The sequence below is a fragment of the Haliotis rufescens genome, unplaced genomic scaffold (assembly GCF_023055435.1).
Source record: "Haliotis rufescens isolate VD_foot unplaced genomic scaffold, xgHalRufe1.0.p SCAF_15, whole genome shotgun sequence".
Lineage (NCBI taxonomy): Eukaryota > Metazoa > Mollusca > Gastropoda > Lepetellida > Haliotidae > Haliotis > Haliotis rufescens.
Window position 1 is genome coordinate 28418271 of NW_025963835.1, and position 17605 is coordinate 28435875.

At 42.2% G+C, this 17605-nt stretch overlaps 1 protein-coding gene across 1 annotated transcript; it reads left to right on the top strand.

Moving 5' to 3' along the window:
• The first annotated feature begins 1914 nt into the window (after nucleotides 1-1914).
• On the top strand, nucleotides 1915-11456 carry LOC124140287. The gene is made up of 3 exons (XM_046507794.2): nucleotides 1915-2253; nucleotides 4115-4208; nucleotides 10985-11456. Exons 1-3 carry the CDS (start codon nucleotides 2002-2004, stop codon nucleotides 11248-11250), a joined length of 612 nt encoding a protein of 203 aa, XP_046363750.2. The 5' UTR covers nucleotides 1915-2001; the 3' UTR covers nucleotides 11251-11456.
• Nucleotides 11457-17605: the final 6149 nt, after the last annotated feature.

A 17605-nucleotide genomic window follows, 5' to 3' on the forward strand; every position in this document is an offset into this window, starting at 1 on the left:
CGTGCTCGTCCGATTTAGAAATGACAATTATATTGATTATGATAAATGTATATTATGCAGAAAAAAAATATACATGTACACTGCTATGTATCTCTTAAAGCATACAGATAGATTAGATCAATGTCTAAAATAAAGTCTTTTATATACGACTTTTGAGGGGGGCATTAACCCGAAAAATCATTCCGTAAACAAGAGGAATGGAATTTTTTCGTAAAATATTATTTAATAACTGATTTCTCATAATTCCTTACAATCAACAGTCTTCGGAATTCGAAGTCCATGCTAATATGCTTGAATGAATAATGTATGTTTTTATCATTTGACTGACGTAAAGTCGGCTTTCCGCCATGTGAGACAAGATATCAGTTGGACCGATTATAGAATAGGCTCTTTGTTCAAGCAGGAATGTATACAACTCTTAAGTTTTCTGAGGATCGTTTCTCAAATTCTAAGGCTGTAAGGTATGGCACCAACGCAAGCGTCGCTGTCGATGCATCTGTTGCAAAACAGGGACGATGACTGGTCTTCTGGGTCGGATTCCAGTCCCGCGAAGATGGTTCCTGACAGTCTGATCTGATATTCTCCTCAAACCAGGGATGCGTCCTGCAGCCTCCGTAGCTGTGGCATTGCGATGACGTAGGTTGAACAGTCGAATTTAGCGATCCTGTTCAGGGGTGGTCGGCCGGTTCTCGGACGGTCTGCAGTGGAATTGAACTGTGTGTATCGGTCCCAAAGGCGGCAAATGGTGCTGTGGTTGACGTTGAAGTTGGGTGCAACAGAAGACTGCGATTTCCCTCTTTGGATACGCCCTATGGCGATGTTCCGATCGGCAGCGCTGAGTCGCGGCATTTTCGAGCTTGAAAAATGTTGACAATTGAATGACAAATTATTGGCTTATGCTTGCCTTTTTATAGCAACTACCACTGGTTACAAATGCCATAACGTGCACGTGCATTTTGCTTTACTGTTTACCTTCATGACATTTTTGAACTGGTGTGAAAACAATGCCGTTTAAGACATTGCAAATCGACAATGGCTGCGTTTTGACGCACCGTTTGTCGAATATCAGGCCACCAACATTTTCCAATAACATATATCCAATTTATATACTGGATTTTTAATGTGTTAGGTTCAATGAAATACATACTACCTGTGCGTTACTTTCTTTTTTGAAGAGTGTATATTTGATAGACTTATATTTAAAATATTCATACGTTGAAATGCCAGCTAATTTAGTATCATATTAATACACTTCATACTGTCAGCAACGTTAGCTGTGTGGCCACACAGACAAGGATGTCTCTCCATACATGTGGTTAACATGTATTAACTGTACAATGGTGTTTATCAAATTTCTATATGCAAGTACACATACATGTAGATTTGTACAAGACAATAGACACAATACAAGTTGATCATATATCAAATATCGAAAGGAATATTTACGTACAAAAGCATTATGGTATTCGAACTGTAACATTATATATTACTCAAAACAAGTTAAGAACATCCACAATTATAAGAATGTGTGTTGGAATAACACCAGTCACGACAGATGAGCCATAGACATATGAAAAAATCCGGTTGTCTTTAACTTCTTTTGAATAGTATATATTTAGATTTTAACCTGAATTATTTAGAGGCGATAGCCATAACGGCCAAGCGATGGACCTATGATGTACCTAATTAGGGCCATAAATCAATCAATTTATTAGAAATTAAAAAGCCATTGTTTTAAACTCAACTGCATCTCTATGTTATGTTTTATTTGACTTTGACGTTTAATAGTCCTACAAAAGCCAGTTTAGTCGGGAGGCCGTTATTGACGTAGGAACTTTGTTGGTGACAGACAAAAATCGATGGACTTCAATTATTCAGACAATGACATTTCGGTTCAAATGGAAGGTCTAATAACGCGATACATTTGCTCAGCTAGCATCTGTTCAGCACTGCCTGTCGCCAACAGCAGCCTAAACACTGACATTGCAGTAACAGACTGTCATGGTTCCAGCCATGCGTTCCACCAAAACGTTGCTGCTGATGTCTTGTTTTACCTACCACTGTGGTGCCACTTGTACGTGGCCTTTCCTCGGCAACTTAACGGTGAATGATGCCAAATCGCCACAAGTTGTCATGAATTGCCTGAGGAAATGCCTTCAAAGATCCTGCACCTCTGTCAGTGTAACCTCTTCGGGCTGCAAGATGGCAGCAACATCCAATCCACTGGAACTTGGTATTGCACGGGTTCCGTCTGTGAGTGTGAACCTAAACATTTTTCGTTTTAAAAAATGTTTTAATATTTTTATTATTTAATTATTTTTTTTAATTATTATTATTATTATTATTATTATTATTATTATTATTATTATTATGCACACATTTATTCTTCTGATGATCCTCTTGTGAAGCATGACTCATGATGAAAGTAAGGCATTCCACAGTTTTATTAAACGAGCCAGGGATGTGGAATATAAAGTCAGTGCCAGTGATTTTGTTTATGGCTCTGTATTGCTGGACGGTACAGAAATGGGTGTAAACCAAGCCACATCAAATTGGCTTAGATTCAGTTTTTCGAGGCGAGGCTATCTGAACGACCACTGCATCGAGTTTATGTGCAGTGTGTTGAGAAGGTTGGCAACACCGCAGAGTCCTTCGCTTGGATAAGGTCGGCTGGCCTGAAAAGTGAAACAGGAGGCTTTCTGTTTGCTGCTCGGGACCAGTCACTTCCATCTCGAAACAGTAAATGCGTGATGTTGCATCAAAATGTAAATATAAAATGTAGATTATGTAATGAATTTAATGAGAATGCCCAACACATTGTCAGTGGATGCCAAGCTTTGGCACAAACACAGTGTCTTAAGCGACATGATGGCGTGGCTCGATCATTTTGTTCCGTCTTCGCCATGCTTGTGGTTTTGACACAGAGGTCCACCCATGGTACGACCCGGAATATGTAGAGGGCATCATGGAAAATGATAAATACAAAAGTCTTTGGAATAGGCCCGTGTACAGCCTCAGGCGTATCCTGGCCAACAAACCTGATCTGGTCCTTTTTGATAAATCCAATGAAATCATTAATATCACAGAATTTTCTGTCCCTTTTGACGCCAATGTGATTGACAAGATTCAGGAAAAAACATGGCAAATATGCAGACCTCACTTTCAAAATGTCACTCTTACATCCCAAGTACCGAGTTGTCCGACTCCCCATTGTTCTCGGTGCCTTAGGTTTGGTACCTACCAATCTGTTGACTGACACTGGGAGAGTACCCGGGTTTGCTACCAGGAATACAGCCCTTCTGACAATCTGGGTAATGCACAAGGCTGCAGTGTTGGGGAGTCTTCACATTCTCCGAAAAGTTCTGGGTGGCTTTGACTAGGCAGTGCTTCCTGGGAGAAGTCCCATTCCCTGTCTGGGCTGCGAACAGAGGGGGCAAGGGCCTTGAGCTGATGATGAGCCTAACCAGCCTGACTGCCAGGATCACCCACACCCTCTTTAATCTGTAAATAAAAATAATATAACCAGAAAGAGAAAAAAAACAAATACTGGAGAAACATATATGTCCCTGACCAGGCTCCATATTTCCCATTATCCCTGTCAACATGTAATTTATACAAGCCATTGATAAAATGGACCCACTGAAATAGCAAAGAGCCACAAGTACCAGAATCAGGGGCGGTGGGGTAGCCTAGTGGTTAAAGCGTTGACCCCTCACGCGCATTCAGTTTTATGGGTAAGTGAGTGAGTGAGTTGGGTTTAACGCCGCTTTTAACAGTATTCCAGTTATATCGCGGCGTGTCAGCTTAATGTGGGAGGAAAGCCCAAAGTGATGCAGGTCTCAGACGTTTACCACTTCGGTGAAACCCACGAGCACGGGTATGGTGCTGACAAACCTAGAAACATAATCGGGGCGAACCGGGATTCGAACCCACAGTCATAGGTTTCTGGCGTGCCCAAGGGACGCAACCCTGCACGGCGAATCGCGGCGCCTAAGACGACTGGGCCACCCGTGCCCCCCCCCCCCCCCCCCCCCCCCCCCCAGTTTTATGGAACCCAGTGGACTAAATCGAAGGGTATGACTTTTGTTGAAGTATTGTTGTGCTTGCCTTTCAGCGTCTCGCGGGGGCGTGTCAGGATCACCCATGCGCACCCGGCACAACGTGTGAACCACACCCAAACGGAGCATATCAATGCACCAAGAGGAAGGGTAAGTTTTGCAAACCAAAGATGATCTGACGAATTCAAGGTAAATATACTCCTGTACACAGCTAGTTTGCCTTGAAGCTCGAGTTTCAAACCAGCAAACGCATATTTAACGTCAATGCAAACGAATATAGTCAGTCAGGCAGTCAGTTGGGTTTTAACAGTATTCCAGTTATTACACGGCATGTCAGCTTAATGTGGGAGGAAAGCCCGAAGTGATGCAGGTCCCAGACGTTTACCACTTCGGTGAAACCCACGAGCACGGGGCAAAGGAATAAAGCTTAAGATGCTGAAGTTATCACCGTTCCTTCACAGAGTGCCCTTTCAAGATGAAGTTGTGCTATCGGTTCATCAGAATACGTCAGATGCCTACCCTTTTCGCAAACACTCGGTGACATAAAATGAATGGTAACACCAGACCTCATCTCTTATTTCCAGGGATCCATTAATCATTGTTTTACCTTTTACTCCATCTGTATATTCTTTCGGTAGATAATCGATTACTCTCTTTTGACCTTTTGAATTGTTAAAGTTTTGCGTCATCACTAATGAAGGATGGTACATCGTATTATGATATACATAAGGGGGAGAGGGGGGTTGGGGTGGGGTGGCAAGCATGGGAAGATAAATTCTAAGGCGAACCGTCACGGATATAAGTTAGAAAAAGGAGCGTAGGTGGTGACGCAAGTTCCGAAACAAAGCTATGGTAGCGTATAGATCGAGGGTTTTTGTTACGATAGAAAGGAGATGTAATGCACCGGGTACTTTATCCCATGTATGTATGTAGCTAGCACATAGTTGTGGCTACTTTAACAAAATAAAGGTCATGGGTCTATGGAATCAAATGAACGTAAATATACGACAACGCGAGGATATTTTAGATACAGAAGTCAACGCCAGAAATTATCAGCCAAAAAATTGGGCGTAAAAGGCAATGTAAATTACAGTAAACTACGTTTATAACGAACGCGCTTATAACGAACTGACCGATATAACGAACTTATATTTTAGTCCCTGTCATTTGTTGTATATATGTTGTATATATGCTTATAACGAACTACGGTTATTACGAACTAAAATTATGGTCCCTTTTAGTTCATTTTAACCGTAGTTTACTGTATATGATTTGATCACTGAAAATCAGTGATGACACCCCCGGGTATCGCGCGAAAGAGTAAATATATCCTGCGCTTACGGTAGCACTCAAGTTAAGAATGGTTGACCGTGGTTTTTACGTTAATGCCATTTATCAAAGTCTCTCTAGAATCTGATCTTTTACTTTCAAAGTACAAAACATGCATAAATTTAACGACATACATTCCTGTACTTTTTTTATATTGCAAGAAATATAGTCCTTCTTTATCATATTGAGTGGGTATAAATTATTCAACAAAATAACCTTGGAAATACTTTGTCTGCTATTCAGTTCTCTGTAATGACATTTCACTTGGACCAAGATAGTAATTTAAAACAAATCTACATCTCTTGTTTTTTTCTTTTCTGTGTCTTTCTTTCTTTTTCGTAAATAAGACAAAAATGCTGAACCAACTCGTCGGTTTTAAATATCGATGAGAATTATGCGATAGTGTTAATGGACTATCATGTGACATGGATATCTATAAAGGTGAGGTGAGGTGAGGTGAAATGGGGTAGCGACGTACATGTACGTGTGTGTGTTTGTGTGGCTGCTTGTACTAGTCCGGACTGATGCCGATTTATAGCGTTAGCCCACTGAGATACCATGCCGCAGTTTAACATGAATACCCCACTCAGTATACTGACTCCGAGCCGACCAGTCCTTGTTTAAGCCCCTAAATGCCGAGCGCAAGACAGGGTAACAACAAGTACCATCTTTTAACGTCTTTTGGTATGACGCGGCCGGGGATCGAACCCCGGACCTTCCGCTCTCCGGGCGGACGCTCTACCACTAGACCACGGAGGCGGTCTCTATAAGGGTAATATGTTTAAATCAAATCAAACAGACCACATTGCACTGTCAATATATACATCCCAAAGGAAAATTGTGGAAGATTACAGAAACACAAAGAGCGGTCATAGGATGGTAGTGGACGGATATGAAAAGGTAGGACGAGGTGTATCATGACAATAAACAAAAAAACAGTTGGCGGGGCATAGTGAGGGTGCAAACAAATAAGATTGACGACAAGGGTGTGCAAAAAAAAAGGGAACTTTTGAGACTAAAGCAATAAAGCGTCATACACCCACGATTATTTTGTCAAACAGTTATGCAGCCTGGCAGGGTCCAATGATTATTTGAAGGGGTCTTTTGAACTCCCCTGGCAGCACGTGGTCCAGTCCGGCTGACGTAGCGAGTGGCCAAGACGTCTCCCGATCATGCTCCAGACGTGCTCTATGGGGAAAAGGTCAGGCCTCACGGCTGGCCATTGCATTCTGGTGTTGTTTTGCTGCTGGAGGTAGCCAGTTAGGATACGTGCACAGTGGGCACAAGTGTTAAGGTCTTGAACGACACTATGTGGATCGGCATGGTGCCCAAAAAGCACAACTAGTGGCACCGCGTTGACGTTTGCATGACGTTCGTTTGGACGCGTCCAGACATGGCCACGCCTATCAAGAAAGTCCTGAATGAATCTGGACAAATCTTATAACATTACACGAGATCATCGACGATTCTCACAGTTTCTCCGCTCTAAAAGCACAACTAGTGGCACCGCGTTGACGTTTGCATGACGTTCGTTTGGACGCATCCAGACATCGCCACGCCTATCAAGAAAGTCCTGAATGAATCTGGACAAATCTTATAACATTACACGAGATCATCGACGATTCTCACAGTTTCTCCGCTCTAAAAGCACAACTAGTGGCACCGCGTTGACGTTTGCATGACGTTCGTTTGGACGCATCCAGACATCGCCACGCCTATCAAGAAAGTCCTGAATGAATCTGGACAAATCTTATAACATTACACGAGATCATCGACGATTCTCACAGTTTCTCCGCTCTAAAAGCACAACTAGTGGCACCGCGTTGACGTTTGCATGACGTTCGTTTGGACGCATCCAGACATCGCCACGCCTATCAAGAAAGTCCTGAATGAATCTGGACAAATCTTATAACATGACACGAGACCATCGACGATTCTCACAGTTTCTACGCTCTCAAAGCACAACTAGTGGCACCGCGTTGACGTTTGCATGACGTTCGTTTGGACGCATCCAGACATCGCCACGCCTATCAAGAAAGTCCTGAATGAATCTGGACAAATCTTATAACATTACACGAGATCATCGACGATTCTCACAGTTTCTACGCTCTAAAAGCACAACTAGTGGCACCGCGTTGACGTTTGCATGACCTTCGTTTGGACGCATCCAGACATGGCCACGCCTATCAAGAAAGTCCTGAATGAATCTGGACAAATCTTATAACATTACACGAGATCATCGACGATTCTCACAGTTTCTACGCTCTAAAAGCACAACTAGTGGCACCGCGTTGACGTTTGCATGACCTTCGTTTGGACGCATCCAGACATGGCCACGCCTATCAAGAAAGTCCTGAATGAATCTGGACAAATCTTATAACATGACACGAGATCATCGACGATTCTCACAGTTTCTACGCTCTAAAAGCACAACTAGTGGCACCGCGTTGACGTTTGCATGACCTTCGTTTGGACGCATCCAGACATCGCCACGCCTATCAAGAAAGTCCTGAATGAATCTGGACAAATCTTATAACATGACACGAGATCATCGACGATTCTCACAGTTTCTACGCTCTAAAAGCACAACTAGTGGCACCGCGTTGACGTTTGCATGACCTTCGTTTGGACGCATCCAGACATAGCCACGCCTATCAAGAAAGTCCTGAATGAATCTGGACAAATCATATAACATTACCCGAGATCATCGACGATTCTCACAGTTTCTACGCTCTAAAAGCACAACTAGTGGCACCGCGTTGACGTTTGCATGACGTTCGTTTGGACGCATCCAGACATCGCCACGCCTATCAAGAAAGTCCTGAATTAATCTGGACAAATCTTATAACATTACACGAGATCATCGACGATTCTCACAGTTTCTCCGCTCTAAAAGCACAACTAGTGGCACCGCGTTGACGTTTGCATGACCTTCGTTTCGTTCCAGACATCGCAACGCCTATCAAGAAAGTCCTGAATGAATCTGGACAAATCATATAACATTACACGAGATCATCGACGATTCTCACAGTTTCTACGCTCTAAAAGCACAACTAGTGGCACCGCGTTGACGTTTGCATGACCTTCGTTTGGACGCATCCAGACATGGCCACGCCTATCAAGAAAGTCCTGAATGAATCTGGACAAATCTTATAACATTACACGAGATCATCGACGATTCTCACAGTTTCTACGCTCTAAAAGCACAACTAGTGGCACCGCGTTGACGTTTGCATGACCTTCGTTTGGACGCATCCAGACATGGCCACGCCTATCAAGAAAGTCCTGAATGAATCTGGACAAATCTTATAACATGACACGAGATCATCGACGATTCTCACAGTTTCTACGCTCTAAAAGCACAACTAGTGGCACCGCGTTGACGTTTGCATGACGTTCGTTTGGACGCATCCAGACATCGCCACGCCTATCAAGAAAGTCCTGAATGAATCTGGACAAATCTTATAACATGACACGAGATCATCGACGATTCTCACAGTTTCTACGCTCTAAAAGCACAACTAGTGGCACCGCGTTGACGTTTGCATGACCTTCGTTTGGACGCATCCAGACATAGCCACGCCTATCAAGAAAGTCCTGAATGAATCTGGACAAATCATATAACATTACACGAGATCATCGACGATTCTCACAGTTTCTACGCTCTAAAAGCACAACTAGTGGCACCGCGTTGACGTTTGCATGACGTTCGTTTGGACGCATCCAGACATCGCCACGCCTATCAAGAAAGTCCTGAATTAATCTGGACAAATCTTATAACATTACACGAGATCATCGACGATTCTCACAGTTTCTCCGCTCTAAAAGCACAACTAGTGGCACCGCGTTGACGTTTGCATGACCTTCGTTTCGTTCCAGACATCGCAACGCCTATCAAGAAAGTCCTGAATGAATCTGGACAAATCTTATAACATGACACGAGATCATCGACGATTCTCACAGTTTCTACGCTCTAAAAGCACAACTAGTGGCACCGCGTTGACGTTTGCATGACCTTCGTTTGGACGCATCCAGACATCGCCACGCCTATCAAGAAAGTCCTGAATGAATCTGGACAAATCTTATAACATGACACGAGATCATCGACGATTCTCACAGTTTCTACGCTCATTGGCTTCTGGCTAGACAATGCGTATTTTCTAACAGTGGTACAACACGTGCGCGCCGAGCATGCACACCAGCTGCATTGAACATATTGGCTACTCTCTCTGAAGTCTATCTGTGTGAAGCATGTCGACAGCCCTGTGACGTTAGCCACGTTGTAGACGAGACCCATTCCGAATATAAACACAAATACTGCAATATAGCGAGACAGAGAGTACGTGTTACTGTGGATAATGACAGCAACAATACTTAATAATGATGGCGATTTGATGTCATTCTTTTAATAGACGCAATCAGGAATGACCCCGACCCGCTACCCACAAGCACGAGAAAATGCAATATCCACGTGCAATATTTCGGGTGTGTTTATTCCGTCAGCATGTCATTAATACAAGCCATTGATAGACTGCACACTTAGGACCCATTGAAATAAGAAAAGATCCTTGTACTCGGATCAGAGGCGGGTTCGATTCCCCATATGTGTAAAGTGAATGAAACCCATTTCTGGACACCGTTCCACAAAAGCGATCTTAGCGTTACGACTATCGTAAGCCAGTGTTAAAGTATGGGAGTAACGATCACCTTAGAGGTAAGATGGTTTTGTGGAACGGGGCCCTGGTGTCCCCCGACGTCATATTGGTGGTATAAACATACTCACTCACTGTTCCGATATCGACTCGTGAGGTGGTGGAATGGGGTTTAACGTCGCGTCCAAGATTATTGCACTTATATAGCGACGTGCATGTACGTGTGTGTGTTTGTGTGGCTGCTTGTACTAGTCCGGACTGATGCCGATTTATAGTGCTAGCTCACTGAGATACCATGCCGCAGTTTAACATGAATACCCCACTCAGACACAGTAAACTGACTCCGAGCCGACCAGTCCTTAGCCCCTTAATGCCGAGCGCCAGACAGGGTAACAACAAGTACCATCTTTTAACGTCTTTTGGTATGACATGGCCGGGGATCGAACCCCGGACCTTCCGCTCTCCGGGCGGACGCTCTACCACTAGACCACGGAGGCGGTCGACTTGTGAGGGATAGGAATCATTAACACATTTCTTATGCACCACGCAAGAGCGCCTCTTACAGAATACATTCAGTGAGTGAGTGAGTTAAAATTTAACGTCGCATCGGCATCATTTAAGCCATATAGCGACGACTCCAAGGAGTATTTGTTCATTTTTCAAATATTTTCCACAAAATACTATTTTATCCAATCGTTCAAATATCACAAGAATATTTTGTCAAGGTCTAAATGTGTGGATATATTTTAAGTCAGAAAAAAGTAGGGCTAAGTTTCAATTTAGAGAAAGAAGGGATGTATCAAAAGTTAAAGAAAGAAGGGATGTGTTTTAAGTTGGAGAACATTTGACTAACTGTCGGCCCCTGAATACGAATCATCTCACTCTGACGAACTTAGCCAACACATTATATATTACACATATTATGATACTGTCTCTTTATTGCAGACACCCCACGCTGCAGCAATAACTTCCATAAGACTCCAAAGTGCAAGTTCCCGGACCAGGTTAACATTAGGACGGTGCCGAAAGTCAACTTAAACGTTTGCGGGGATTTATGTGTTAACCACACTCAATTCTTATGTGGTGGATTCGTGTATGCTACCCGTTATCTCTTGTGCCGCCTGTTCCCTCATCACAAAAACCTGCTGGATTTATCCTGTACCAAGAACATTATATATGATTCATATAGACGCGATTGTTATTTTGTGTAAATATTTCTTAAGGCTTAAGTAGGCCTTGACGAACATCATGCGGAAGGACCGGTTCAATTCCACACGTGTGCAATATGTGAAGCATTTTTGGTGTCAAACGCCGTGATATTGGTGGTTGGTTGGTGTGTTTTAACGCCGCACTCAGGAATATTCCAGCTATATGACGGCGGTCTGTAAATAATCGAGTCTGGGCCAGACAATCCAGTGTTTGATATGACGAGCATCGATCCTCACAATTGGGATCAATGACATGCATCAGTCAAGTCAGCGAGCTGGACCACCCGATCCCGTTAGTCGCCTCTTACGACAAGCATAGTCGCCTTTTACGGCCAGCATGGGTTGCTGAAGACCTATTCTACCCCGGATCTTCACGGGTCGATAGTGTTGCTGAAGACCTATTCTACCCCGGATCTTCACGGGTCGATATTGATGGAGTGTTGCTGAAGGTGCGTGAAACCACACTGACTCAAAGAACTAAACCTCATGTATAATAACATCGATCTATCGATGGCCTGTGCATCAAGGCACATGATCATGCAACAAAATAATTTAAGTACCTTGAAATTACCTAATAAAATAGTTTAATGTTTTTGTCACTATTTCTATAACATGTCGCCCACAATGGAAGGTGTCAGGTTGTCACTATGTGTGACCTTTTTCGGCACGTTTTAAGATAGCTAGCCTCTTTGGTCATGATTGTAGGAGGATACGCCTACTGTGTTATACAATGTAAAGTCGTCTAATTGTGGATTAGATGTTTTTTTCTTAATTTGGAACCGAGCGCCATTATTATAAAACAAAAAAGTATCGAATCTTCAGTTAGGCTACCTTAAATTCCAAAACACAGAAGCTGTCTGCTAATTCAGATACGCGTCAGCAAAACGCGTGAACATACAGGCATCGAATCTGAGTTTCCTGATAGAGTAGAGCTAAAACTGTAGTAGTGTTACTAAATTTGACAATACTTGTTTGTTTATTTGTTTGTTGTTTAACGCCGCACTCAGTAATATTCCAGCTATATGACGGCGGTCTGTAAATAAACGAGTCTGGACAAGACAATCCAGTGATAAATATCATGGACATCGATCCACGCAATTGGGATCAATGACATGCATCACCCTAGTCAGCGAGCCTGACCACCCGATCCCGTTAGTCGCCTCTTACGACAAGCATAGAAACCGTTTACTGCAAGCATGGGTTGCTGAAGACCTATTCTACCCCGGATCTTCACAGGTATAATAATTGTTTGTCGAGTTGCCGCCTAAACTATATAGCCACACTCGGTTGAAAAAAACTAGACACTGCAGAGTGTTATTAAGCTAGATGATGTTTGCGAAAAAAAGTGCCATTAGACATTTTCTTTCGATATGGTGTTCATGATAGTGAAAACGTTAATGTGCCCGGAAGCTGGAAACAAAACTATTACCGTCAGTCATTGGTCAAGTGTCGCGATCTCGCGTTCTCTCGTTTTCGTATTTTTGTGCCAATTGCCTATACATTTATATGCAACTATTTTCAAAAACACGAGAACGCGAGATTGCGACACTTGTTTTATTTTTCAACATGATCTTCCTGCTTTTCAATGCACTTCTCATATCGACAGTGAGACTTTTCAATTCCAGTTAGGAAGACGTTTTCTGAAGCCACCCTGATAAAAACATTCATTCACGTCAGCTTTGATGTCATCGTTGTCGTCATAGCGCTTTCCACGAATGGTTTCTTTCAGTTTAGGACACAGGTTGAAATCACTTGGTGCCAGGTCTGGCGAGTATGGAGGGTGAGGAACCTCTTCGAACCCATATTGTATTACAGCAGCCTTTGCAAGTCAAGGTGTGTGAGAAGAGGCATTGTCATGAAAAAGTAGGATCTCCAGCAGTCAGCATTCCTCGCCGTATTTCTTAGATAGAATCTCTCGGGCGATGAAGCAAATCATCATAGTAGACACCGGTAATCGGCTATTGCTTTTGTAAGTTATCAACAATGATCACGCCCTTTACATCCCAGAATACAGTGGTTATAACTTTCTTCACTGATCTTGAAGACTTGAATTTCTTTTGTGTCGGAAAAGTGGAATGGTGCAATTCCATGGATTGACGTTTTGACTCGGGACCATAGTGGTAGACCCATGTTATATCACCCGTAACTACTCTTTTGAATTTGACGAAACCTCCTCAATTATCACTAAATTTTCTCTGTCAATGTCAGTTCTTTTTTCATCAAAATCAGAATTTAGAAACTTTGACATGTAAATGTCATGAATAATAGTTTCAATGGTGCCATGGCTAAGACCTGTGTCGTCCTCAAGTTCAGAAATGGTAATACGTCTATCTAACAGTATATATTTTCGATCTCCTTGCTTGAATCTTCATTGATGAAAGTTGAGGGACGGCCAGACCTAGGATCATCATCAATCCTTGTTCTCCCAGCCTTATACACGGCCGCCAAACGTTTGACAGTGGAATAGCTTTTGCACTTATCTCCATACATGCTGTCATGAATTTCTCTAAGGGAGTACTTTTCTCTAAAGTAAAAAAACCTTCATGATCGCTCGGTACTCGTTCGGGTGTTTATAAAATTGATTTTTTAATTATAATTTTTTTTTATAAAAAGGCCTCGACAAGCCTAGCATTGCATTTGCAATTGCATATTATGTAAACACAAGGACATACATGCATCTAAATTATCTGTGCCGAGTTGACTAGTCGCTAATATCATGTTTTATCACTTAGTATCCATGTACAACAAGACAGATAGACCCACTGTTTTATTGATAGCAACAACAATAATGTTATATAATCGTATCCGCGCCGACGCTTCTCCTCTTATCCGCGCATCGGGGCGGATACGGTTACCATGACATTTGATAATGGATTGGTGGCTCTGTCAGTGAAATTCGCTGCCTTACAGTTCAGTTAAGAATTGACCTTCACTTTGTGTGAGTTCATTGGAGTATGAACCTTCATAGAGTGAGGGCCAAACTGTATGAACGTCGGATCTCCAATGAACTCACACAAAGTGAAAGTCAATTCTTATAAAAAAATTTATCACAGTTTCTTACCTCAAAGGATGTAGGCCAAGATCTAAACACAATTTTATTTAGTACTTGTGACTTCAGCCATACAACAACCAGCTATATCGCGGAGTAAAATAGTTCCTCAAAAAGAGAGGTGACATGGGCGTATGGATGCACAACTTGCTCTTCAGAAACATCTTACGCAACACATGTGTTCAAATAATAACACCATTAGATGAGAAAGGTCTGTAAAGAACTACCTCAGTAAGTCAGTAACAAAGACAGCGCGTCGTAATGCATTTACATCAAGTACAAGACGTCAAAATGGCCGACACGATAAACGTGACGGGAGGACTTCCGAAGTCGTTAATGAACCTGTGGCGGTTACATGTGTTTGTCATCATTGATCAACTGACCGATTATTGAAATGTGATTAAAGATGCGTCAAAGGTAAATTTGTAGATTGCTGGAGACGGTCACTGTCAACCTAGACACAGGTCGAGTCGATACTGACGATAGTTTGGATGTGCATTTTTTCGTTTGTTCATTAGGATGGGCCGTAGCGAGGAAATTCGTGAACAATCAGGCAGTCAAGCTCTCTTACGTTTCTCAATGTATACTGAAATGCTGAGACCAAGATAAAAGGTTCTAAATGATCAGAAATAATGCTTATGTATGTTTTCGTGCTAGGGAAATCCCAGGGGTTTCCCCAGGAATGTGGAAGTAGTCCGTCAGTGTTTACGTCATTTCAAGAACACGGTCTCGTGAAAAACGTATGAACGTCAAATTGTGTCGTTCATACACTTATAAACGTCAATTTCGCGGTCATGTCACCGACCTCTCGTCCAATGGAAAAGCCGTATATCGTGTAAACTTCAAATTAAAAAATTATTTGGATATCAATTCAAGTCACTACAACTCCCTTTGCATTTTTCATATTGAATGCCTATTTATGTGAACGAAAGATACATTTCACGCACAAACCATCTCCATCTCGACCAATTTGTTTGTGTTTGTTGTTTAACGCCGCACTCAACAATATTCCATCTATCTCTATAATCGAGTCTGGACAAGACAATCCAGTGATTGATATCATGGGCATCGATCCACGCAAAACAAAACGCAGTCATGAATTTTCAATATTATACTTTGACCGTTCAAAATGGTTCAACAAATGTTCCTATCTATTCAAATTCAATTTTAATTTCGCTAATTGTTCCCATCCAGACTCATTCTACTCTCCTTGATGTATATCGAATAAATTCTTTTGGCTTACCACTTAATCAATCAAGTACGCATGACACTCGGGTTATGAATTTACCAGATTATCTTGCTGTTTCGGAAGCGACAGACCAGTATATTGAATTTTCGGCTGGGGATTTTCAAACATGTTATGGTGACCACGGAAAACACTGTCCAATTTTTCAAAGTCCGAAACCAAAAATATCGCTCACATGCGCACTTGCTTTGTTTACTGAAGACGCACAAGAAATTAAATCCTTGTGTGATACTTAATTCCGATTAAATGGGCTACGTTCCATTGCTCTCGAAATCGAATCAGGCACAATTCTTCTAACTGGAATAAAAACCATAATACTAACGTGCAAGGGTCGCATTGAGAAGCGTCCAGCTTGTCAGATTTGTATATTAAAAATTCCCTGTCCCTTTGCGTTGAAACTGGATGAATTCGACATAGACATGATAATTCATAATTGTGAGAAAAGACAACTGCTTCAAAATTATACCCACCTAATCTCTTACTTTTATCGGAATTTTTAAAACATCCATTTTAAAAAAACATTGACAGTTTACAGTCCCTTCTTAAGGATTCCGCTTTTAAGATCGCACATTTATTAATTGATGATAAAGTTTTCGATGAAATTCTTAGAAAGGACACAGAATTTCAAGTTGATTTACGCCTTATTTCTCAACGTATGAAAAAGGCACAGGTCATTTCGGATAATTTAATTGAAGGTAATTGGATGCATTCCCTTCCACGCTACGCTTTAGATGGGGATTTAACCAACCCATATCACTTAACGGCAAGCATAGCCGCGGGTTTATCCCTATTTCTCTTGATAATCGTTCTTTTTTATGGCTTAAAGTTCGACGCTTATTTTTTGCATTGACCTTACTTACAGCAGGCTCCCCAACTGACGGTTTGACAATTTGGAAAACACATCAAACTACACCCCATCCAAATTACCCACCTCCTTCAATCGTGTCGTTGATTAAATCCACTATTTCCATGGATGTTTTTTCTGATCATATCGACAGTATTTCTAGTAGTCATTTTACTTTTTCGAAGATTAAAAAAAGTCAATCGACCGGTCACGTCATTGGTTTTACATTTGACAAATTCCTTTGCTTGTCATGAAATTATGGTTTCACAATTCTATCCTTGACCCCGAGACCGTACGTTAACGGCAGGAAATCCTTTAACAACATTTCTTATTCAGCGGGTATTCCTTACTTATTATTTACTGTTTGATTGTCACAATTTGCAACTTTAAACCCCGACACAATCTATATATACTCACACGCAAAAGAAACGCAAGTCGAGTATGCAGCAATACATGTTATTTATTTTCAACAGTAAAGACAAGAAATACTAAAAGGGCAAGACTGACAAAAATTTGACTGAAGTTTAATGGATTAAAAAGCAGATGACATGATTGTTTTTTCCAAATGTTAAGGGCTTACACAGTTTCGGGTCAATACCCAAAATGTCAGTCAATACCTGGTGTGACCACCATTAGCATTGATCACTGCCACACATCTCCTGTACATTGAGTGGATCAGACGATTTGTGAGGGCCCTAGGGATCCTCCTGCACACATCCAGAGCAGCTGTGCGTAGTTCATTGGCAGTTGTAGGGACTGGGCGCACATTGTGCAGACGCCTTTGAACCTCATCCCACAAGTGTTAGATGGGGTTCAGATCAGGGCTGAGGGCTGGCCACGGTAGAACACGGATGTTGTGTTGATGCAGAAAGGCCATGGTAGCTCTGGCAACATGGGGACGAGCGTTGTCCTGCTGGAAAAAGTGTTGTTGAGTTTGTGCAAAAAAATGGAACAACGTGGGGTCTGATCACTTGGTCGATATACCGCTGAGCAGTGACGCCGTGTCCCCGACCTTGACCAACATTCAGAAAGCACATGGGTCCAAGTCTCGCATTAAGTCCAATCCCTGCCCATATCATGACGCTAGGTCCACCCCATGGATCCCTTTCCACAACGTTTCTGTCAGCGAAACGATCACCTCGACAACGCCAAATTCTGACTCTTCCGTCTGCATGGGAGACACAAAAGCGACTTTCATCAGAGAAGATGACACGCCTCC

What these genes read in the sequence shown, in the direction of transcription:
- LOC124140287 (XM_046507794.2), top strand. Translation starts at nt 2,002, where the DNA reads ATGGTTCCAGCCATGCGTTCCACCAAAACGTTGCTGCTGATGTCTTGT. An exon ending in GTATTGCACGGGTTCCGTCT is followed by an intron (nt 2,254 to 4,114) that starts GTGAGTGTGAAC and finishes CTTGCCTTTCAG; the next exon opens with CGTCTCGCGGGGGCGTGTCA. An exon ending in TCAATGCACCAAGAGGAAGG is followed by an intron (nt 4,209 to 10,984) that starts GTAAGTTTTGCA and finishes TCTTTATTGCAG; the next exon opens with ACACCCCACGCTGCAGCAAT.